The sequence below is a fragment of the Jaculus jaculus genome, chromosome 10 (assembly GCF_020740685.1).
Source record: "Jaculus jaculus isolate mJacJac1 chromosome 10, mJacJac1.mat.Y.cur, whole genome shotgun sequence".
Lineage (NCBI taxonomy): Eukaryota > Metazoa > Chordata > Mammalia > Rodentia > Dipodidae > Jaculus > Jaculus jaculus.
In genome coordinates this window covers 27,201,784-27,226,463 of record NC_059111.1, presented here as the reverse complement: position 1 = coordinate 27,226,463, position 24,680 = coordinate 27,201,784, and the positions used below count along the sequence as shown (strand labels likewise).

Genomic DNA, 24,680 nt, shown 5'->3' with positions numbered 1-24,680 from the left:
GCAGGGAAACAGAACCTGGCCAGCAGATTTTGCAAGCAAGTTCCTTTAACCATGAAGCCATCTTCCCCGCCTTGCTGTTTTGCTTTCTAATGGACTAAGTAGTCTTATAGACAGAGTTAAATAGTGTACTGTCCAAAGCCTGCTTTGGAAGAATGGATTTCTGGAATAACATTTAGTAAGTTAGTGGGTAGCTTCTTTTGAATGAATATTGGTACACTGGAGGCAGATACTTTCTAAAGAAGTAATTTCAAAGTCATTTCTTGAATTTTAAAAAACATGGCAATGGCCAGGGGATTTTACATTTTGGAAGAATGTAAGTAATTATAATTGTAGCAGACAGCTTCAGGTTCACTGAGATGAACTTCCAGACCAAACACAGTTATGGAGGAAGGGTTTTATTGAAGCTTACAGACCCAGGAGAAGTTTCATAATGGCAGAAGAAGCTGGTCTGCCTTCACAGGTCCAAGGAGAGAGAGAGAGAGACAGACAGATGGACAGAGACAGAGACAGAGACTGAGAGGGAAGCACAAGCCAAAAGCCATAGCATGCTTTAGGAACTCCAGCTAGGCACACATTGCATTTCTTTATATTGAAATCTCAATACCACCACACCTTAAGATCTGCCCAGTGACACCAACTCCAGCCAGGTGGCTGCAGAGGCAAACTACAAACTAACAAAACACTGAATATATTGGGGACCATCTATTCAAACTACCACACATGGTAATGGCCAGGAGATTTTACATTTTGGAAAAATATAAATGATTAGACTTGATAAGGGAACCTCTAATCTATTAAAAGTATCTATAATTTCTACAGTGTCTACTGTTGGGAGTTGGGATCTCATTGTTCTCTCTGTGAACTTGTGCAGCTCTTCCTGATGTCTACACCATGAACACACATGAAACAGTATGTAACTCAGTGAATAACAACTCACCTCACATTCACTCATTTTTCTTTTTGTTTCTTTGATTTTTGCTCTTGGAAACACACAAATGACACTGGAGATATGGGTAAGGGTGGTGGATGGTGTGAGGTCATGAGAGAATATGCACACCTTGGTCCATGAATGTCCTGTTCAGAATTCAAAGTGATTAGCTGGGAGAGAAAAACAACAACAACAAAACTAACAAAATATTCCCTTATAAAGAAAGTGCAAGAAAGATAGCATGATAATGGGCCCACAAGTACATTCCTAGAGGTTAGACATGAAAGTTATGACTGAATTAATAAATGTATACATAACTACATAATGACAAATTTAGTTAACAATGAATATTCACTAAAGAAAGAACTTAAGGTCTGGGGAGATGACTCAGTGGTTAAAGGCACTTCATTTCAAAGCCTACTGGCCCATGTTCAATTCCAAATACTCATGTAAAGCCAGATGCACAAAGTGAACATATGTGTCTGGAGTTTATTTATAGTGGTAAGAGGCCCTGGTGCACCCATATTCATCCATCCAACCATTCTCTCTATATATAAATAAAAATATTTTAAGAGTGTGGTGGTTCATGTATATAATCCCAGAGAGGGATTATTAAGAGGCTGAGCATTGTGAGTTTAAGGCCAATATGGGTTACGGAGGAAGTTTCATGTTAGCATGGGATAGAGTGAGACATTGTTTCAATTAAAAAGAAAAAAATGGGGCTGGAGAGATGGCTTAGTGGTTAAGCACTTGCCTGTGAAGCCTAAGGGCCCCGGTTCGAGGCTTGATTCCCCAGGTCCCACGTTAGCCAGATGCACAAGGGGGCGCACGTGTCTGGAGTTCGTTTGCAGAGGCTGGAAGCCCTGGCGCGCCCATTCTCTCTCTCTCCCTCTATCTGTCTTTCTCTCTGTGTCTGTCGCTCTCAAATAAATAAATAAATAAGAAAAATGATCTTAATGACTTAAACCAAAGAATTATCATGTCATCTCCAATTAATAAAGAAATGCCCTTGTTAATTATAAACTGTTTTCCTGGTTATCTACCCAAAGACTCCATATGAGCATTTGTGGTAGTTTGAATGGATGTCCCCCAATAGATTCAGGAGTTCATTAAAGCTTGTAACATAGATCTCCAGTCACCTGGCTGGAGGAGATGTCAATGTGGTTAGATCCTGGAGTCCAGCCCTAAGGTATTACTGGGGCCGATCTGAATTCCATCCTAACATGTGCAGAGTGCTTGAGCTCTACCTGGGGTTTCTGAAGTGTGCTTGCTTATGGTGCTACTGGTGGTTTTTCTCTCTACATGGACCTGTGAAAGGAGGCCAGCTTCTTCCACCATTATGGAACTTTCCCTGAATCTGTAAGCTTCAAATAAATCCCTTTGTCCCATAAACTGTGCCTGGTTTGGAAGTTCATCCCAGCAAAGTGAAGCTGACTCTGAGAGAATTGGTGCCAGAAGTGGGGTGGGTAACCATGTGGATTTTGGTCTTTCAGAACTTTTGTTTTGGAGGAATGGGCATGGACTTGGTAATTGCAGGTGAGGATGCCTTACACAGTAGTAAGCCAAATTTTATGGATTATTCTGGTGAGAGTCTGAAAATGCTAAGTACAGAGAGGAATATATTTGGACGCTTTGCTTAAGAACTTTTTAAGGGGAAAGAAGACCTCAGAGAACTTTGTTGGAACCAGGTTACGGCCATAAGAGCTGGCTGTGTTTTGCTGTCCATGCTCAGACAGTTTGATCAAATTTAAACTTGTAATGTAATAATGTGCTTGGCTAAAGATATGGAACTGAGAAGTTTTCCTCTGTAACCCTGAATCATGTGCATTTCAGAAACATGGAGGGGAACTGTTCCAAGATCATTGTGATGATTCTGAGTGCTCTGGAGGGGAAAACATAGCACAGGAATGAGGAGTGAGGGATAGTGCAACAAAGGCATCCCTTCAAATATTCCTTGGAAAAGTTTCTCTCGTTGTCTATCTATCTTATTCTCTGTCACACACACACATGACTATAGTTGTTATATATTTCTATATGTTGGTGGTTAAACATGGAACCTGCTCCACTAATTATGTGGTACTCTCTGTAAATTGTCACAAGGAATATGTGGTTCACTTAAGAGTATGACACTGCTACTTTATACGAGTTTTGTATTAGGATAGAGAGTTCCAGAAAATTTATATAATTACAAGAGGAACTAATTGGTTCAGTGACAATAAACATCTTTTTACACGTGTTTCTAATTTGGTGGGAAATAAAAAGCAATATTGACACTGGTTTTCATATTTTTGAATGGATGTTTGAAGAATAGACGTGGTTCCTTGGATTGAAATAATTTGAAATAAGCTGAGAAAAATGCAGCCTACGTTTTGCCCAATGTGTTGCGTTATCAACACAGGATTTAAGAAAGAGGAATTCCACATCGCTGTACCAAAGGGAGCTTCTGGTCCATTTGCCCTGCCTTCCTAGCCCCGTAGGCTGATGGGAAATGTAGTCCCCGCGCCCAGGCCAATCCACAGCAGGACCAGGAGAGCTGCTGTTCCGGTTTCCTTGGTGTCCTTCTGGCCGCCCCTGTGGGCTGAGCTGCGCAGGTGAGGCCGGCTGCGGGGCTCCCGGAGGCTGGCCACGGGGCAGGGCGGGGAGCCGAGGCCTCGGGGTCCCGGCGGCGGACGCGCATCCCCCGCGTGGCCGTGGCAGGAGCACAGGTGGGCCTTGGCGCTGCGGCGGAGACGCGGGGCCCAGGGGGACGTGACGGGTCTGGGGGGCTCGGGGAGCGGAGCCCGCGGTCCCCGGGTGCTGGGCCACGTGGCCTGTGCCTCAGCACTGCAGTGTCTCCAGACCCGGCGCCAGGAGGGGTGTGGGTGTGTGGTTCCAGGGGTCCGGGAGGATTTCCAGACTGTCTCTGAAGTGGACAAGTCCAGTATCAGCAGCCAGCAAGGGCTGAGAGAGGTGAGTGGTGTGAGCTCACGTTCCTGCTGTCACCTGTTAGATTCGGAGTTTGCAAGGGAGCACCCAGACAGTTTCGTGGACCCCAGACTTTGTTTTAAGGCAGGGGGAGGTAGAGATGCAGAGGTGGGTGGAGGAAGAGGAAGGGGAATTGCATGCACCAGGAGCAGGAGTCTTAAAAGATCAAGCGAAGGCTAGGGAGAGGCCTTTATGGGGAGAGTCTGGAAACTGCCCTGTGAGGGAGAGGCCATGGGGTAGTGCGCGTGGTGTGAGATGCCTTGCGGGTAAGAACCTTGCCCTGAATGACAGGACACAGGTCCTAAATCCATACTGACTGCTTGGGTTATTTCCCAACTTGCACCTTTAACAAAACCAATATTTGTTTATTTTTGAGAATATAGCAATATGTCTCTCTCTAATTTATATTTGTTTATTTTTGAAAGAGAGAGAGAGAAAGAGAATAAGAGAATATGGGCGCACCAGGGCCTCTAGCACAGCGCATAAACTCCAGATGGATGCACCACCTTGTGCAGCTGGCTTATGTAGGTCCTGGGAATCAAACCTGGGTCCTTAGGCTTCACAGGCAATCGCTTTAACTACTAAGCCATGTCTCCAGTCCCAGGTCATATTTTTTGATACTGACAAGTTGTCATGTACATATTTTTAGAGTTCCTCAATGTGTTTTTCTTTGTTTTTGTATTGCAACTCTAAACCTCAGAATGATAATGTAAGTGCTCTCCGATAGACCCATGGCTTATACTGCTTCACAATGCCTTGTCCCAAACATTTGAAGTTCCTGGATATCTGCAATACTTTCTGTGCATTATGTACAGTAATGGGTTAGTAACACTTACCACTTCCTGACAGTATTCCATTTCTAGAATTCATAAGGTCTGCATGAAAGCAGTTGGTGCCAATCTTAATTTTATTTAAATTTACAAAATTGGGTTTCATTCACATTTGTGCTCCAAACCAACACATGCAAATAATATTCAATACCACACTCACGTGAACTTAATAGACTTATGGTATAAAAAATATTAATCACCCTTCGTATAATGAGACATTGCTTGTTTTAATCATGTAGCTTCATGCAATCTTAAGTCCATCCATGTGGGGTTTATTGTGCTTTTCAAAACTTACACATGATGTTAGAAAAATATCTTTCATTGTATTTGGGATGTTTGGAGGCTATTTTCCTTGTACCAATGTGTTTAAACACATTGAGTCTAAGGCATTTAGTGTATTAGCTTTTGCTGCATAACACAACCGTTACATCTTAGCCTACAGAGCTGTTTTAACTTGATCATATTCCTCTGGGTCAACGTTTGGACTGTTCTCAGCTGGAGTATTCCATTTTCTCATTCCTTGGATCACAAATATGGTTGGAGTCATCTGGTGCTTTGAAGTTGGTTGATTGTGGAGTGCTAACTCCACGTCTGGTTTGTTTAGGCTGGTTGACTGTGGAGTGTTCGCTCCATGTGTGGTGTGTTGAGGTTGGTTGACTGTAGAATGGTCACTCCCACATCTGGTTTGTTTAGGCTGGCTGACTGTGGAGCGTTCACTCCCACATCTGGTGGTTCTTGCTGACTCTGCCAGACTCTGTGTCTCTCAAAGGTCAGTTCCACATTCTTCAAAAACAACTGTGCCCTGTAGGTAAGCACCAGTGGACAAGTAACTTTTCAACCTTAGGTTGACATCATATTGGTTGAGGTCCTGTGGGTCCATGAGTCATTGACACAGGCCCTGTAGTCTGTGAGCAGTACAAGAGGATGTGAAGCCGTGGAGATGCCTCAGTTCCAGATACTACTGTAATCATCTTTCACAACGTACTGTGCATTATATGCATTTTCCCTGTATAAAAATGCGCAAAAAGTGATACGCTATACAGTATGTTCATTTTCCATGAAACTAAGCCGTATAAAACTAGAGGTAATATAGCAGAAGTGTTTACATGAAATTCCTTGGCGGTGGGGGTGGGGTGGTGGATTACCAGGAAAATAATAAATAACAAGGGAATATCTGTAATAATTTTGGGATGACATAATGATTCTTTCGTTTAAATTATTAAGTTTTTTTTTGCTTTAGGAAATATTCATTGTTGCTAAATTGGTCAATTATTGGTGATGTTTGTATTCATTAATTCAGTCATAACTTAAAAAATACATATGTGTATATTATTTGCAATGTAAAAGAGGGAGAAAGTAAGAAAGAAGAGGTACACCAGGGCCTCTTGCCACTGCAAACAAACTCCAGGTCCATGTTCCACCTTGTGCTTTATGTGGGTACTGAGGATTTGAACCTGGGCAATCAGGCTTGCAAGCAGATGCCTTAACCATTAAGCAATCTATCCAGCTCTGACCTCAGTTATAACTTTGATGGTTAATCTCTCTAAGAATGTACTTTTGGGCCCATTGTCAATGATGTTTTCATTGTACTTTCTTGAAAAGAGAGTATTCTCTTACAGAGTTTCTCATTATTTTATTTATGAGAGAGAGAGAGAGTGAGTGTGTGTGTGTATGAAAGAGAGAGGGGAAGAGTTGGCATGCCAGGCCTCCAGCCATTGCAGTCGAACTCTAACCATGCATGCCACTTTGTGAGCAGCATCACCTTGTGCACATGCATCGCTGTGCATCTGGCTTACGTGGACTCTGGGCAGTCGAACCTGGGTCCTCAGGCTTCACAGGCATGTGCCCATTAGGTTATGCTAAGCTGTCTCTCCAGCCCTTTTACAAAGATTTTTGTGTTTTTAAAAAAATTTTTTTTGTTCATTTATTTATTTATTTAGTTGAGAGCGACAGAGAGAGAAAGAGGCAGATAGACAGAGTGAATGGGCACGCCAGGGCTTTGAGCCACTGCAAATAAACTCCAGACGTGTGTGCCCCCTTGTGCATCTGGCTTACGTGGGTCCTGGGGAATTGAGCCTCGAATTGGGGTCGTTAGGCTTCATAGTCAAGCGCTTAACCACTAAACCTTCTCCCCAGCCCATGTGTTTTTCTTTTCTAGCTAATTTCAGAGTATTTTGAGCAGTGCATTCAAAGACCAAGGCATGAACATTCTCTTATGACTCCAAACCATTTGCCACCCTCACCTTTACCTCCAGTGTTGCCTGGGTGCTTTCAAAAGCAAAACAAAAAACAAACAAACCCCAAAGAAACCAAAAAAATGAGTGAGGTGAGTTGTTTATTTTACACTGAGTTACCTACTATTCTATGAACATTCATAGTCTGAACATTAGTCAGAACTGTTCAAGTTCACAGAGAGGACAATTAGACTCCAACTCCCCTTGGTAGCCATGGTAGAAATTATAATGACCTCTAATAAATGACAAATTTCCTTATAATAAAAATTATATTTTACAAAATATAAAATCCCCTGGCAATTGTCAAGGTATTTAAAATTCAGGTAATGATTGAAAATACTGCTTTAGAATGTATTGACTTCCCTCTCTCTCTCTCTCTCTCTCTTTCTTTCTTTCTGATTGCAAATAAAAATAAATTTTAAAAAACAGCTGGGTGTAGTGGCCTACGCCTTTAATCTCAGCACTCGGGAGGCAGAGGTAGGAGGATCATTGTGAGTTCAAGGCCACCCTGAGGCTACATAGTGAGTACCAGGTCAGCCTGGGCTAGAATGAGACTCTACCTTGAAAAAAAAAAAAAACCAAAACAAAACATAAGATATTGGCTTCCAACACACCAGTATTCATTTAAAAGAAGCCATCCACTTCTGTGTGAGGCCTTCTCTGGGCAGCTCTGTTTCCTACTGTATATCTGCTTCCCATCAGATTTCTTTTTTATTTTATTTTTATTTATCCATGAGAGAAAGAGAGAGGGGGGGGGAGGCAGGCAGATAGAGAGAGAATAGGTATGCCAGGGCCTTCAGCTGCTGCAAATGAACTCCAGACCCATGTGCCACCTTGTGCATGGTGGGTGCTGGGGAACTGAGCCTGGCTTCTGTGGCTTTGCAGGCAAGTGTCGTAAGTGCTAAACCATCTCTCTAGCCCTCCCATCAGATTTAGTGCTCCACTTGTGTGATCATTTATGGAAACAAGCCGTTTTATATGTTGTATTAGTCTAGAAGGTAAAAATTACATTTTATTAATAACTCAACATGAAGAGAGTACCCTGTTGTTTCTTTTCCCCACCACATCGAGTACAAAGCCAGGTGGATGATATATAAGGTATCTGTTAATGCCTTCCTCCCTTCTAGAGAAGCAGGATGTCCACATTCATGAGGAGAAACGTGCAGTTACAGGATGTGGTGTCATTTGACGATGTCACCGTGGACTTCACCTGGGAGGAATGGCAGTATCTGGACAACTCTCAGAGGACGCTGTACAGGAACGTGACGCTGGAGACCTTTAGCAGCCTGGTGTCCTTGGGTGAGTGAAAGGCCTGCAGGTCTGAGGACAAGTGAGTTCACCTCAGGAAGTGCAGCAGCACTTACCAGGCTCATTGTTTATGTGCAGTGTTCCAGGCCATGGATTCAGTGATTGCTCTTGAAAATATCTGGCCTCACAGAATTTGTCAAAGGCCGACATTTTTTCCTGTTAACAGGGCTATGCATCTCCAAACCTGAGTTGATCCTCAAGCTGGAACAAGGAGCAGAGCCATGGACAGGAGGAGAAACTGCCAACAAGAGCCTGCCAGGTCAGCCAGCATATACTTTATGGGGAGGCAAATAAGAGGAGAAATGCATAGATTTTGGCCTATAGAAATGATTTTATCAGGGCTGGAGAGATGACTTAGCAGTTAAAGTGTTTGCCCGCAAATCCTAAAGACCCAGGTTGGACTCCCCAGAACGCACGTAGGCCAGATTCATAAGGTGACAGAGGTGCACAAGGTCGTGCATGCATATGGAGTTCGATTGCAGTAGTTAGAGGCCCTGCCATGCCAATTCTCTCTCTCTCTCTCTCACATTAAAAAGAAAACAGAAATGATTTTATCAGTGTGTCCCCACATTCCAGATATGAGGACTCCAATATCTTCATTTCATAATCTACAAGTGCATTTTATAATCTATTCTTACCTTTCCTTTGGTGAATATTTTCTTACTTTAATCGTCAACTTATATCTCCAAATTTTTTTCTCAGACACCGTTCTCTGGTATTTCTCTGCATTTTTCATTCTCCCGTACTTCCATTGTCTAGGCCATTTTTATTTTTAGACATTCATTCTTTTTTTTTTTTAATATTTTTTGTTCATTTTTTATTTAGTTATTTGAGAGTGACAGACATAGAGAGAAAGACAGAGAGAGAAAGACAGATAGAGGGAGAGAGAGAAGCCAGGGCTTCCTTCCAGCCTCTGCAAAGGAACTCCAGACGCGTGCGCCCCCTTGTGCATCTGGCTAACGTGGGTCCTGGAGAATTGAGCCTCGAACCGGGGTCCTTAGGCTTCACAGGCAAGCGCTTAACCGCTAAGCCATCTCTCCAGCCCTAGACATTCATTCTTAAATTCATTTTAATATCAGTATATTTGAATACAGCAGGTTTCAATTTCTAAAAATTGTATATTTGCAAATATATTGTCTTCCTTTGACAGAACTTAAATTCTTCTTTTCCTTTTTTTTTTCAAGGTAGGGTCTTACTCTATCCCAGGGTGACTTGGAATTCATTATGTATTCTCACGCTGGCCTTGAACTTACAGCAATCCTCCTACCTCTGCCTCCCAAGTTCTGAAACTAAAGGCATGTGCCACCATGCTTGGCTGATGGAACTTAAATTCTGAGGAAAGAAAGTAAGAAATTTATTTGTGCTAAGTTGTCAGAATAAGCTATAGATAATATTGGGAGAGCATAAAAGGGAGAGAGAGACATACATGGTGTATGACAGCTAATGAAAAGTGAAGTGTAATGACAACAGATTCACTGCAGCTATCTTGTTATTCACTTGTTTTTATATGTGTACATTGTCAAATCCAGGGCCTTGGCTTGTTAGGCAAGTGATTTTTCATTGAGATAATTACTGTATAAAGTATTTTTCTATTGAGGAGCTTATTGTGGAAAATCTTCAGTTTCAGTATTTGTTTATCTAAAATTGGGATGGTTGTCAGCCTGAAGTGCAAGTTTACATCTTACAGATGATACTCATTTAAAGGTATAGATTATGTCTCTGGGCGATTTTATGAGAAAATGTAGGAAGTCATCTGGACATCAGAATTGTGAGTCGTGATTTCCTAAATCATGATGAGGATCCAGCAAGGAAACATGGGAAGGGGTCATTTGGCACTTGAGAATGAGTGAAGAGATTCTTGATCCCAGGACAAGGGAAACATGATTATATGTTGCAGAATTTAGGATTTTTTTGATGGAGGATCATATTTTGGATATACAAAGGAATTCATTTTCAATGTAATGTGGGGACAACTATGACCCCAGGAATTGGGGGAAGTGCACATGTCTGGAGTTCATTTGCAGTGGCTGGAAGCTCTGGCATGCCCATTCTCTCTCTCTCTCTGCCTCTTTCTGTCTGTCGCTATCAAATAAATAAATAAAACTAAACCAAAAAAAGAACTTATAGATCATTATTTATACTTGCATATAGCAGTAATTTTGGGGAGAATTCCATGCCTAATTACCTCATAAGGAGCCAGAACCACACTTTTCAAAGATGTGTATAGCAAACATCTTGGCCCACTGTCATAGGTTGAAGTCTCTTGTACACGCTCTTGTTTACAGAAGTGTAGCTCAGTTAGGGTGTTACTCTGTACTGAGTAGAAAGGAGGTGGCTGAATATTTGTTGTATTTGCTGATGTCTGCTGTCATTTCCTGGGCTATGACTATTCTAGACAAATAGATTCAAAACTTTGCCCATAGAGAAAGTTGCAAGTGATTTGGTAGTCTTATTCTTTTATTAAAAATTATTTATTTATTTACCTGAGAGAGGGAGGCAGATAGAGAATTGATGTACCACGGCCTTTAGCCACTGCAAACAAACTTCAGGTGCATGTGCCACCTTGTGTATCTGGCTTTGTGTGAGTACTAGGGAATAGAACCTTTGTCCTTTGGCTTTGTCAGGAAGTGCATTAACAGTAAGCCATCTCTCCAGTCCTTGGCAATCTGATTCTATAAACTATTAATTCTGGAAAGAACTGTCTCCTCCTCCAGAGGAGAATAATAGAGGAACGCCAGCATAAGAAAGAAAGCACAGTTAGTGTCCAAAATGAGAGGAAGAGAACAGAGTAAAGTCATAAGGCATAAGCATGGGATGAGTAAGGATAGTTAGGAATAGGTGACTATTTCTGTCAAATACTTCTTGGCAAAAATAAAATCAAGGAAGTAGAAAAATAGAAAATCCATTGGTGCATTTAAAAAATATATTTTTTAATATTTTTATTTATTTTATTTTATAGATATATACTTCTATATTTTATTTATTTGTAAGCAGAGAGAGAGAGAGAGAGAGAGAGAGAGAGAGAGAGGAAGAAAGAGAGAGAATGAGAAATAAAATGGGCACACCAGGGCCTCTAGCCACTGCAAACAAACTCCAGACGCATGTGCCCCTCTGTGCATCTGGCTTTACATGGGTACTGGGAAATTGTTTTACAGGCAAATGCCTTAACCACTTAAACATCTCTCCAGTTTTAATTTTAATGAATTCATTATATAGGAAGTAAAGCTATATACTCATAAAGTCATACCCATAACAATTTTAATACAATTCTTCCTTGTGGGATGGGAAATAATTCATTTACATTTACATAAGAATTCCTTTAGAAGTACTTTGGTGTCATACATGGAAATGCTTGTTTTTTTATTTTTGCTTCTTCTCATTTTAGATGTCCACAATGTGGATGATAAAAATGAGACCATGCAGAGAAGTCAAAACAGATATCTATGCCAAGCCATTATCACGAGTGACAGTATGCCAACTGAGGAGACAGTTGTATTACAAAGTACCATGTATGGGAACTCAACCAACATTTGGAATTTTTCTGGAAATGATGGAAACTATGTAGGAACAAAGAATGAGGAACTAAAGGGATGTCAAAAGAATTGTGTGCCACGTGAGCCTCATGGGATGTATGCCGTGCAGACTGATGGCTGTGCTATAAAATGGAAATCCCTTACACATCCTGATGATCTTGGCCAGAATCGCATGCCTCAAACTGGGCACCAAGATTTTGAATATTGTAGACATGAGGAATCCACAAAGGAATCAAACTTAATGAAAGAAAATACTCCACATAAGAGCCTTCATGTGGGGGTAACTTTTTGTAAGAAATGTGAATGTGAGGAAGACTGTGATAAGTCAGGTGACAACACCAAGTTTGGAAGGAACACTGTTACTCAACTATCTAACCTCACTAAACACCCCCAAACTCTCTCAGGTGGCACATCTTGTGAATGCCTTGAAGCTGTGACAGTGTTCACTGGCAAATTAGATATGACAGTTTGTCAGAGGACACATGAACAGACAAAAGCCTATACATGTGTTCAGTGTGAGAAATCCTTCCATAGTAAATCTTCCTTTAATGCTCATCAGAAAATTCACACAGGACAAAAGCGCTGTGCATGTAAGAAACGTGATAAAGCATTTTATCCACATCCAGAACTCACTGTCCATCACAATACTCACATGGGGAAGAGAGTCTTCTGCTGTAATGAGTGTGGTAAAGCCTTTAAAAATAAATGGAACTTCAACAAACATCAGAGAATTCACACAGATGAGAAACCATATGAATGTAAGGAATGTGGAAAGGCCTTTCTACTCAAGTCATACATCAGCATGCATCAGAGAACTCACACAGGTGAGAAACCATATGGTTGTAAAGAATGTGGAAAGTCTTTTAGAACCAAGTCACAGCTCAACATGCACAAAGGCATTCATACAGGTGAGAAACCATGTGAGTGTAAAGAATGTGGAAAAACCTTTTACCAAAAGGCAACCCTCAAGACACATGAAAGAAGCCATGCAGATAAGAAACCATATGAATGCAAAGAATGTGGAAAGGCCTTTAAGCATAAGGGGCACCTCAGGGTGCATCAGAGAACTCACACAGGTGAGAAGTTGTATGAATGTAGAGAATGCGCAAAAGCCTTTAACCAAAAGGCACACCTGATGAAGCATCAGAGAACCCACACGGGCGAAAAACCATATCAGTGTAAAGAGTGTGGAAAAACATTTGTAAACAAGTCATACCTCATCACGCATCAGCGATCTCACACAGGTGAGAAGCCATATGAATGTGGAGAATGTGGAAAAGCCTTTGTAGACAGTTCATACCTCCAAGCCCATCAAAGAACCCACACAGGTGAGAAGCCATACAAATGTGAAGAGTGTGGAAAGGCCTTTAAACATAAGTGGTACCTCAGGGTGCACCAAAGAACTCATTCAGGTGAGAAACTATATGAATGTAAAGACTGTTCCAAGTCCTATTGTCAAAAGACACTACTCAGGAGGCATCAAATAACCCACACAGGTGAGAAGCCATACGAATGTGAAGAGTGTGGAAAGGCCTTTAAACATAAGTGGTACCTCAGGGTGCACCAAAGGACTCATTCAGCTGAGAAATTATATGAATGTAAAGACTGTTCCAAGTCCTATTGTCAAAAGGCACTACTCAGGAGGCATCAAAGAACTCACAGGGGCAAAACCATATGACTTAAAAAAAATGGAGAATGCATTGACCTCCATGTTGCCCTGAAAAGTTATATGATAGTTCATACATTTCCGAAATCTTACAAATGTGAAGAAGCTGGGAAAACTAATAGGAAGCTAACCCTTAGTTAACATCATGAAAGTCACAGGTGATAGACCTAATCAGTGTATTCTATGTGTAAACTTGTTTACGCAGAAATCAGGCCCTCATTGTATGTGAGAGAATTCGTACTGCAGAGAAACCCTGTGTGTTACTGTATTTGGAAATATGTTTTCTGACTAATCAAACATAAACAAACATTAGAAAACTCACAGGAAATGCAATACCAGTGATGTCATAAATAAAGCAATGGATCTGACAGATTCAGTCTTCAGAATGTGTCCAGTGTCTCATCAGAAAACTCTGAATATGAGCATTGTGGAAGATGTTCCTACAGTAAATTAGTTTCCAGTATACATGTGATGGGGGAACCTGTAGGCATGTGTTGCATTTGAAGAATCCTTTCCATAAGAGCTCATACCTTACTATTTTTCTGAAAAATCACACAGTATGGAAACCCTCTCACCACAAATCAAAACTCACTGTATATAGCTATTCAAATATGAGAAACCACATGAAAGTTAAGAATGTTGGAGAATTTTATACAAAGCCTAAATGTACCCAAGAGAATTCACATAGGAAATACATTATCATGTCATACAGAAAATCCTTTTATTTCAAGTCAGTCCTTACACAGCATAGCATCAGGGAACTCGCGTAACTGAGAAAACATGCATGTGACTAATGTTGTAATTCCTTTTACTAACACTCACACCTTAGTAAATATTAAGTCATGCACACTGTAAAGATACTCTTGGAAATGTTACTAAACTTGGAAAATGGTGTTTTGTTGGGCCTTGAGAGGCCCGGACTTGAGGTCTAGTGGAACTTCCTGAGCCTAGCTAAAGTTTGGTGACCTGTCTCTGGCCAGCTAGGACTCAGCAAGATGCCTATAATGGCTTCTGGCCTGCCACTTCCATGCAGGAGTTGGACTTATCATTTCAATAGTCACAGTTTACTATTGGCCCTTACCTCTCCCCCATCCTAAAATCCCCGCCTTCATCCCCAACATTGTATAGGCAACCGCCTGTAACAATAAAGCGAGTTCCTGCTTCTACAAGACTCCTGACTCAGTGTGGTTTTTCTCCGGTGACTAGGAGAGGTTCTGAGTCGTCTGATGTCCACCCTTCTTCCTCAACCCCTTGGGAGGTACCAGCGGGCCTGGTCCCTCCTCAGCACTACCCGCCGGGGGAGCCCGGCAGTGTTTTGAGGTCATTCCTTGCTTAGTATGTGTTAAATCCTTTTAGGAATGCCTATGAAATAGCATGAATCAATGTCACTGGAGGGATAGGGAGATGGCTCAGTGCTTAGGGTAGCTTGCTACTTGCAGTTTTCTTCTCATTTCTGGGACAAAAAAAAAATCTGATCAAAAGCAGCTTATGGAAGGAAAGAGTTTATTTAAAGTGTATAGTTTTGTGAGGAGTCTTTATCATGGTGGAGATAGCGTGGTGCCAGCAGGATTTGGTTATGTATTTGGGTGAACGTAGTCTTAGTGTCGTAATTGGATCTGGACTAATGAACCTCAAGGTCTGACCCCAGTGACACGTGGCCTCAGCAAGGCCTCCCCAACTGCCAACCATTGAGGAATAAGTATTCAAAATATATGAAGCCATGGGGACATCTTATACTCAAGCTACCACATTTTGTCCCTGGACCCTATAGACTCATGACCATCTCATAATCAAAATTTGTTCAGTCTGGTTTTAAAATCCCCCATGGCTTTTAACAGTTCTGGCACTGTTTGAAAGTCCAGGGTCTCATCTGAGACTCAATGTAGTCTCTTTACTGTGAACCCTTCCACATGTATTCAAACTACCATATCACTTAAACCTAAGGGCCTGGAAAATGCTAGGTTTGATTCCCCACATCGCTAATCAAAATCCCGTGGCCATGCTCTTATGTAGCCACAGTCTACTGGGGAGAGGGTAGAGACTGGAGAATCACTGAGACTCATTAATTGATTGCCACTCCAGATTGAGGGCGAAAGCCACCAAGGAAGTATGCAGATGAGTAAAAAGGGACGCACAACTGACATTTCTCTTATGGTCTCTAGACATGTGCCACAGAGAATATGTATATTCAAAGACGTTCATGTACCACCCATCACCAACTCTACAAATCACACACACACACACACACACACACAGAGAGAGAGAGAGAGGGAGAGAGAGAGAGAGAGAGAGAGCGAGCATGGGAGAGAACTGGGCATGTTTCCTAGCTTTGTTATAGATATATTTGAATATTCTGTATCACATCTAGGATGTACCTACAAAGAAAAACAAACATGGAAGGGATCGTCCTTATGTTGGAAGACGTTACTAGTCACATTCCCAGTGGTTTCATACCACAGCCTCAGATGTGTGGACTGAATGAGGTATGTCAGAAACTACAACCAATGTGTAGACAACGGCAGTGGTCAGCCTGGGAGTTGCCAAGTGTCAGTGTTAGATTTTCACTGTTAAATAACAGCCACCAGATAGAGCATGGTTTTACTGCCTCAGTATCTTTAGGTCACAGATCTAGACAGCTTAGGTGGCCCATCTGCTTAGGATCTCAGGAGGATGCAAGTCAAGGTTTCTGCCTGGCAGAATTATCCGAATCTGTAGTCTCAACAGGGTCTTGTATGTCTTTTTTTTCCCCTCCAAGTAGAACATGATGCTATCTTTGTATAGGGACTTGGTTTGCCTGGTATCTATGTTCCCACTCTTGCTTACGTACTTGATAACATGAACTATTAAGTACCTCTGTAAATTACTATTCATCTGTTTTGTTTTGTTCAGGCCACTAGAAAAACCACATTGGGGCTAGAGAGATGGCTTAGTGATTAAGGTGTTTGCCTGTGAAGCCCAAGGGCTCAGGCTCAATTCCCTAGTACCCATGTAAGCCAGATGCACAAGTTGCAGTCACATGCATCTGTAGTTAATATGCAGTGGCTAGAGTCCCTGGCATGCCTGTTCTCTCTTTATCTGCTTCTTTCTCTTTCAAACAAAATTAAAAAAAAAGGGGGGGGGCTGGGAAATGGCTTAGTGGTTAAGGCACTTGCCTGTGAAGCCTAAGGACCCTGGTTTGATTCCGCAGGACCCACGAAGCCAGATGCACAAGGGGTTTGTTTGCAGTGGCTGGAGGCCTTGATGTAGGACCCATTCTCTCTCTTTCTCCCTCTCCCTCCCTCTCTCCCTCTTTCTCTGTCTGTTGCTCGCAAATAAATAAAAATAAACCAAAATTAAAAAAAAAAAGTAAAACAAATGAGGGCTGGAGAGATTTAAGGTGCTTGCCTGTGAAGCCTAAGGACACCGGTTTGATTCCCCAGTACCCATGTAAGGCCAGACGCACAAGGTGGTGCATGCATCATTAGTTTCATTTCCCATGGCTAAAGGCCCTGGCATGCCTGTTCTCTACCTGCCTCTTTCTCATGTCTCAAATAAAAAATAAAATAAAATAATAGAAAGTATTTTAAATACAATGATATGGCTTAGATATGGTTTGCTATGTTTGTCTAAGATTTATTTGTTGAAGCTTAATTCCAGTAGTGAGGACTTCATGGAATGGAAACTCAGCTCCGTAATGCAGTTTTCAGTGGTAGCTTTGAGAAGAGACTCGGGGCAGATAGGGTTATAAATGTGGAATCCCATGATTGGATCATAACTTCATAAGAAGAAGGAGACAAGCCCGAGGAGGCATGTAAGCACACGTGGCACATCTGACAAAAGATGATCTGTACTAACATAATTTTAAAGTTATTTGTGAGAGAGGAGAAAGGGAGGGAGGAGGGATGAAGGGAAGAAGAGAGGATGAGGGAGAATGAGTGAATAAATGAACAAATGTGAGTGTGCCAGGGCCTCTTGTCACTGAAAACAACCTCCAGACACACTTGCCACTCTGTGCATCTGACTTTACGTGGGTACTGGGGAGTTGAACCTGTCTGTCAGGCTTTGCAGGTAAGTACCTTTAACTGCTGAGCCATCTCTCCATCCCCCATGTTTACATAATTAATATCTGAACTGTGTCTTCACAGTCTGGGAGCATGGTTCAGGAGTAAGAGCACTTGCTGTCTGAGAAACTGATTTCCAACACCCATGTCAGAAGCTGAGTGTGGCTGTGTATTCCTGTAACCCAAGTGCTGAAGAGGGGCAGAGACAAGAGGATCACTGGGCTCTGATCAGACAGTCTAACTGACAATGTGGCATGCTCCTTGTTCAGTGAAAGACACTGTCTCATGATTCTGAGTGCACATTCAGTGTCTACTCCCAAAATAAGTTCAACATTGTTCTCCGGAATGTTTCAGTCACCTGGCATTTTTATGAAACTGGTTTTTATGAGACAAACCAAAGAATATTGGGCAGACTAATATTGCATAGTAAACAGCCTAGCAACTTAAGACCTATGAAAGCCCACTATCTCTCATTAGTAATGCTTTGCGAACAGGAGAGCCTCAACCCAGAACTCATATTTTGGAAAGGGCTCTGAATGGGTCAGGAGAACTAAGGCACATAATATATGAAAACAGCTTTGACAGCAAACACATCCAAGCAACAAGTCTATATGCAGGCATACACAAGGAGTGCTGTGCACGGTTCTTATTGATCTTCATATTGTATATGTAAATTATAGACGACGGATGAACACAGTGGATTTGCATTCTAGTTCATCAGTCTCCACAGTTCATCCAATTTCTCTATGTTTGTGTACTAAAATAGTGACTATTCATTGAGTAACCAAGCAAAACACCATGTCTGGGCTTGATAATGCTTACCTGTGCAAGGGAAATGGGCTGGAAAATTACTTACAATTGATATCCCTGGCATTCTCTTGTGGTAACCCCACAAGAGATAAAGTAAGTATGTTTTCAGTTCAATGAAATAAAGTATGCATTCCTATGGGCTTTTTCATATCAATTGAAAAGACATCCTTGCACTGAATAAAATAAAATGAAAAAGGAACTATGTAAAAAAAAAATAGGCTCACTTTCTTGTGTGAATGGCTCAAAATAGCTTCACTTTTCTGAGTCACTCAAATTTTCTGAGAGTAGTAATTTCCATACATAGCACCTAGCTAGATTATACCAACGTGTATGTTATAAAAACCTTATTGAATTTACATCAGCAGATACAAATCAAGGAAGAACTGTGTGTGTGGAAGCTGCAACAGAAGGGTGTGTGTGTATAAAATTTAAAGGCAAGTGCTTCATGATGGGTCTTTACAAATCAGCACAGACCCCCAAGAGATAGTTAGAGCACCTAGAATAGGTGGGGTATCAAGGGTGTCCTGGTCCTCCTCACCACCCCTGGCTCCCTGCTGCTCCTCGCCATGAGAGAAAACGGGTCCCCTTCTGGGCTTCATCCTAGTTCTTGGCCCAACACACCCATGAGTCGTCCTGGGTGTGTGATGGTGGAGGGGTCAGGATGACCAGCTTACCTTGCTATCTCCTGCACCACACACCTGTTGGACATCACTGTGACCTGCCAGCCCCTCAGGGATGGTGCCACACCCCACTACTCAGCCTTCCTGGGGACACCCCACAAGGATTCTATTCCTCCTTTAGGGGCGGATGGGATTCTTCAGGGGCTCACCCTAACCTGAGAAGAGGCAGGAATGAGGTCACGCCAGGGGTAGAGTTGGGGTAAGGGGTTGATTGTTTTTAATATATCTTATTTATTTGCTACAGAGAAGAGGCCGAGAGAGGGAAGGAATGGGTGCGTCAGGGCCTTCAGCCACTGCAAAGGAACTATGGATGCATGCGCTCCCTTGTGCATCTGGCTTATGTGGGTTCTGGGAGAATTGAACCGGTATCCTTTGGCAAGCGTCTTAACTGCTAAGCTATCTCTCCAGCCCCAAGGGGTTGACTATTGAGGCCAGCATGGTTCTCAGTGGTAACTCAGACATCCTTGGGGATGCCATAGGTGTTTCTTATTTTTATTTATTTTATTGCATTGACAGGTTACACACAGGAATGGGGACAGTGCTCTCAGGGGTGGGTTTAGAACTCCATGGGCTTGCCTGCCCCCTATAGACCTTCACTGGCCACTGAGATTTATTTTTTCTGAGAGGCCAGGATGAGGACTGGCTGGGTGTACCAGTGGTTTCTGCTGCCCAGGGCCAGCCTTCCTCAGACGAATGCACAGGGCTCTGAAGCTCTGCCAGGGGCCTGGAGAGGAGCAGCTGGTAGTTTTTTTTTTTTTTTTTTGTGGGGGGTTGCTGTTCCTTAGGAGGGCACTAGTGGTACTTATACTTGATGAGTAGGGGAGGTGGTGAGGAATGGGAGATGACCCTAAGGAGGGTACCCAAGAGAGGGGGAAGGGAAGGGAAGAAGAGAGAGCAGAGAGGGTGGGAGAGAGGGAGAGGAGGAAAGGAAGCTAGAAAGGTGGCCAGAGGTCAGTAGCAGGTTAGCAGGGCAGCCTGGGAAAGGAGGCCATGACCCTTCTCGGGACATCCCAAATCAACACCCTGGGGGCCAGCTCTAACCTTGCCTGAGGGCTTGGTATGCAGTACCCGGGACGACCACCAGAGGTCAGAAAAGGCCGAAGCCCCGCGCCCAGAGTGGTGACGACCTTATCCAAGGGGGGATGGTGAGGACTGCCAGGGGCTTCTTGGTGGTGGTGGTGGGGGTCGGGGGGGGGGGGGAGTACGGCAAAACTTTTGGCGGCAAAGGCTTTTCAGGTTGTATTCTAGGGAGGTGAGAGGGATGGGCTCTCTTTGAACGTTGGCCCACCCGCACAAGGAGATATGTATGTATGTATGTGTGTGTGTGTGTGTGTGTGTGTGTGTGTGTGTGTGTGTGTTGAGCGATGACCCAGCAGGTGGAGATGTGCTTGGCAGGGAGGAGTAGGTCTCTGAGTAGGGCACCCTGAGCAAGAAGGTGAAGCACCCCCAAAGGGGGCCCAGGGTGGCATCACTACACTGGAGGCTTCTCTGTGGGCACACCTGGTGTAGGGGTACTGAGGCCTGTACCAGGTCCACCACCCCAGCTCTCCCTGACTGGAGGGTCTCCCCACTCACACAGGCACACTTAGGTCCTCAAGCCCCAGCTTGGACCCTGCACAGGGTCTGGCTTCCCTCAGGAGCCAGGTCCAAAGGCGTAGGTGTCTTGCCAGGGAGGTGGCTCAGAGAAGGCACGGTGTTGTTCCACGTGGAGGTGGAGGTGGCGACTCAGGGAGTGTGATCAGAATTCCAGGGGTGACGTGTGCAGCCCGCTGACAGGCAGCCCGGTCCCCCAGAGCCGCATCTGTCACTCACCCGAGTCTTTGGGAGCCCATGGCCGGAAGAGTGACCAGCGACTATTGTGCAAGCTAGACCTCCCCAGGCCAGAACTAGCTGTTTAACTGGGATGACCTTGAACTCCTGATCCTCCTGTCCCTTCCTTCCCAGGGCTTGGATGACAGGCTCACCCCAACACCCCTGGCTCCCAACTGCCTTCTGAGCAACGATGCCACTGGATGGCAAGCTGTTTATTAGAACTTCGCTCACAGGAGGCTAGAAAGGCCACACAGCTGGTGGATTGGATGGGACACTGTCGGAAGCCATAGAGCAAAAGCCTCTCCATTTTGCCTGGGCCTGCTCATAAGCTGACTCATTACTCAGAAAGCTGGTCCATCCAGCTTTCTGTTAGGTACTTCTGGAACATCGGTCAGCAGACTGCTTACAGAATCTTATCTTTTGCAAAAGGCCAGTTTATGGTCAGGATGTGAAGCCTGCTGCAGTCAGGATGTTAAGCCATTGAGGCAAGATTAGATGAACACCTAATTACATCCCCTCTAGGTTTCCTGACAATTCCAAAGCCCTAAAGCACGTCAGCCAGCTTATTCCTCCCCTTTTTCTTCCCCTATATAACCACTGTGTAAAAAATACTCTGAGGCCTTGACAAACATCTAGCATGGTCTCCTTCTTGTGTCTGTTTTCCTTTTCCCACCCAGTTTAACTTCTCCTCGAGTCCTTGTTCAACTCCCCGCTGGCCAGGACAGGACACCCTCTTCCTCTGTGTCCCCACCTGCTATGGAGGGGGTGGGCGACCACCAGATCTTTTCCAAGGAGGCCAGTAGGGGGCAGGCATGGCAGGCCAAGTCAGGCAGGGTTCCTGCAGCAGTGGCTCTGGGAGAGACAAGGGAGTATGTTGCGGAAGTCACCCCTTCTGAGAGCAGCGAGAAGCACTATGTGACTTGATGGAGGGCCAGAGAGGAGGCATTCACGTGCAGGAGAGGGGGAGAGAGGGAGGTGATTGGCCAGCCAGAGAAAGGAAAATAAAGATGGAGACAACCTCCCAGGCAGAGGGAGATGAAGGAGGCGGGTCCTCTGGTCTCAGAGCCTTCGAAGTAGCCACAGCTGGACCTTGACCCTGCCAGGAGGGACCAGGAGTGAAGTGTCCAGTGCCCCAGCACACATCCCAGCTCCCTGGAGAGGAACAGCCCAGCAGTTACCTAGGCAGGGTTGAGGTGTCTAGGGCCTTCTCTCTGGTGGCTGGGGGTGAGGGTGTATAGCTAATCGGGGTTCTTTCTGACCCACCTCAGTGTTGGGTTTTTTTTTTTTTTTCACACGGGATCCAGTGAAGTGGAGGAGACACACAGCAGGTTGGTGCAGATGGATGTTGCTCCTATGTGGTGGCAGACGGGGGAGGGTGAAATTCCAGGTGGGCAGTGGTGGCTTTGGGGCTGTGCAGGACGGACCCTCTAGAAGAGAGGAGACATGATTGCCGTTGGTACCCCAGCCATCCATCCAGGATCTCACACCTCCTTGCTCACAGAGGCCTCCCGAAGTCCTGGGACTTCCACTAGGCCTTTGAAGGGATGCTGTCTTGCCAGCAGCGTGTCTCACTGTTCCAAACTGGAGATTCGAGAGAGACCCCGGATGGAAGTGTCGTGTGCTGAAGCCTGAGGTTCTGGGGTGAACTGCTTGCAGCCAGCAGGTGCAGCAAGCCCATATCCATCAACTAGGCCTCCATGGGATTTCCTTCCCACCCCAGGGTCCACATCCTGAGCTGACCCCAGGGCGTGGCTTGGGGATAGGAGGCCAGAGGGGAGAAGTTCAGTTGTTGTTGGGCAGGGCTTCCCAAAGCCTCACAGGGACAATGCAGCATGCACACACCACCGACTGCTCGCAGAGTCTCCTGGCTGCAGGGAGAGAGGTGAGTGGAAGGAATGATTGGTGGCCTGCTCTGGGGAGACTCCCTAAACTGAAACCCCAACGAATTCTCCACTACTGAGTCCTAAGTGTGTTTGAGGAAGGGACCCACATGGCTGAGAATCCACCCAAGCCACACAGCAGGGCCATGGGCCCCGCGCCTCTCCAGGTGTGGGCGCTTTTCCCATGTCCCCAAGAAGAGCAAGTGCTCCCTTCGTGTAGGCAAGTGGGGTGTCGGCAGACTCCGGAGCACATGCACTCCCAGCTTCTCCGGGTCCCAAGTACAACATGGGGTTCCCAGGTCCCCTCTGACCTGTGCCTGCCTTGCTGGAGGACACGTCCCCTTTCGCAGGTCCCTCTGGAGAGCCCAGTGAATAGTTGGCATTTGGGGGCTCTCTGTTGGCTGGATGGGTGTCTCCTCCACCTCTTTGGTACCTCTCCTTTCAGGACATAGCCTGGGTACCTGAGGTTGTTTTCTGTCATTTCTTTCCTTCTCCTAGCATAACATTCTTGAGGGAAAGCCAGTTTCCTGGGTCCAGTGACACAAGTGTCTCATAGAATCTTTCCTCCTGCCAGAAGGTTCTGCTCCCAGTTGGGGAGCCCATCGCGGGAGCTGTGTTTAGCCTGGCTCACCTCTCTCTAAGCGCACTGCTGGCCTTTCCCTCTGTACTTTTTAGCCATCCCATCACTACCTGTGTGCACTTCGAAAGCTCTTCCTCACTCTCTGGAGTGGACATCATCATTTTTCTCATGCTGGTTCTTGTTATTCACGGGACCACACAGAGCCAGCTTTGGGGGGCTACCTTACCTGGAAGGCCTCTCCTTGTTTTCCTGACAGTGTGAGCAGATTTTATTTTGTGATTTTAAAAATTGATTTAATTTAAATTTTATTTACTTATTGTGTGTGTACATCCCATGGCCTCCTGCTACTGTAAACGGACTCCAGACACCTGCTTAACTTTGCATCTGGCTTTACACATATGCTGGGGAATTGGACCTAGGACAGCAAGCTTATAAGCAAGTGCCTTTGACCACTGAGCCATCTTATTAGCCTCTACTTCTTATTTTTAAATTTTACTTGTTGATAAATGCATTTTCATTATATGTTTAGATGTGTAGGCTCTCACACTAAAATTTTGTGTGTATGTGTGCATGTATGTATGCATGTATGCACGCATGTACCAGAGTCTTTTGCTGCTGCAAGTGAATGCCGGATGCATGTGCAGCTTTGCATCTGTCTTGATGTGGGTGCTAGGGAACCGAGCCTGGATCACAGGCTTTTCATTCAAGCACCTTTGACTGCTGAGCCATCTCCCCAGACTAGGTTTTTATTCTTTTGAATGCATCCTCATGTTGTTGTATGACTGACATCTTTAATTTCATCACTTTTAGAATATACCATTATTCAAAAGACTTTAATGACTTACTATAATTTCTCCATGGAAGGTCCCTGGATTTATTCCTCAGCACTAAAACCACACAAACTCATTAACTTTGTTGGAAAATCAAGTTATCTATCATAAATGCAATTAAATGAATAAATAACTAACCAAATGCTCTTTTCATTCCATTCCCCAATCAGACAATTACCCTGACTTTCCCATGAACCATATAATGTGTGTTCCATTTTGGGGGGAATAAAGTAACTTTATTCAAATTAATTCACAAATAAAAACATCACACAACTGGTTTAAGGAGGCCATTCAAATATTTTCCCAGCATTATCTCTACACATCTCAGCGAGCTTCCATACAGCCAGAATTCCCTCTTCAGTGACCATTCTGAAGCAGTAGAGCTATTAGTAACAAGCAGTTTAACTTAGGGGATTACACTTTCACTACCGATTTTAGTTTTTTAAATTACTTAATTTATTTGAGAGAGAGAGAAAGGGCATGCCAGGGCTCTTAGCCACTGCAAACAATCTCTAGATGCATGTTCCACCTTGTGCATCTGGATTATGTGTGCACTGGGGAATCAAATCTAGGTCCTTAGGTTTC

General features: G+C 44.1%; 1 protein-coding gene across 1 annotated transcript; it reads left to right on the top strand.

The window, feature by feature from the left end:
* The first annotated feature begins 2,439 nt into the window (after positions 1-2,439).
* On the top strand, positions 2,440-14,458 carry LOC123464067 (zinc finger protein 260-like). Its single transcript, XM_045160659.1, has 7 exons — positions 2,440-2,464; positions 3,327-3,355; positions 3,520-3,633; positions 6,881-7,048; positions 8,084-8,255; positions 8,431-8,523; positions 11,650-14,458. The coding sequence occupies exons 1-7, from the start codon at positions 2,440-2,442 to the stop codon at positions 13,473-13,475; spliced, it is 2,427 nt and encodes an 808-aa protein (XP_045016594.1). The 3' UTR covers positions 13,476-14,458.
* Positions 14,459-24,680: the final 10,222 nt, after the last annotated feature.

Excerpts from the sequence above, each read along its gene's own strand:
- LOC123464067 (XM_045160659.1), top strand. The coding sequence starts at position 2,440 with ATGGGCATGGACTTGGTAATTGCAG. Across the intron at positions 3,356-3,519 it reads AAGAGGAATTCCACATCGCT|GTGAGGCCGGCTGCGGGGCT; the intron begins GTACCAAAGGGA and ends TGAGCTGCGCAG. Across the intron at positions 3,634-6,880 it reads TGGCCGTGGCAGGAGCACAG|CTAATTTCAGAGTATTTTGA; the intron begins GTGGGCCTTGGC and ends TTTCTTTTCTAG.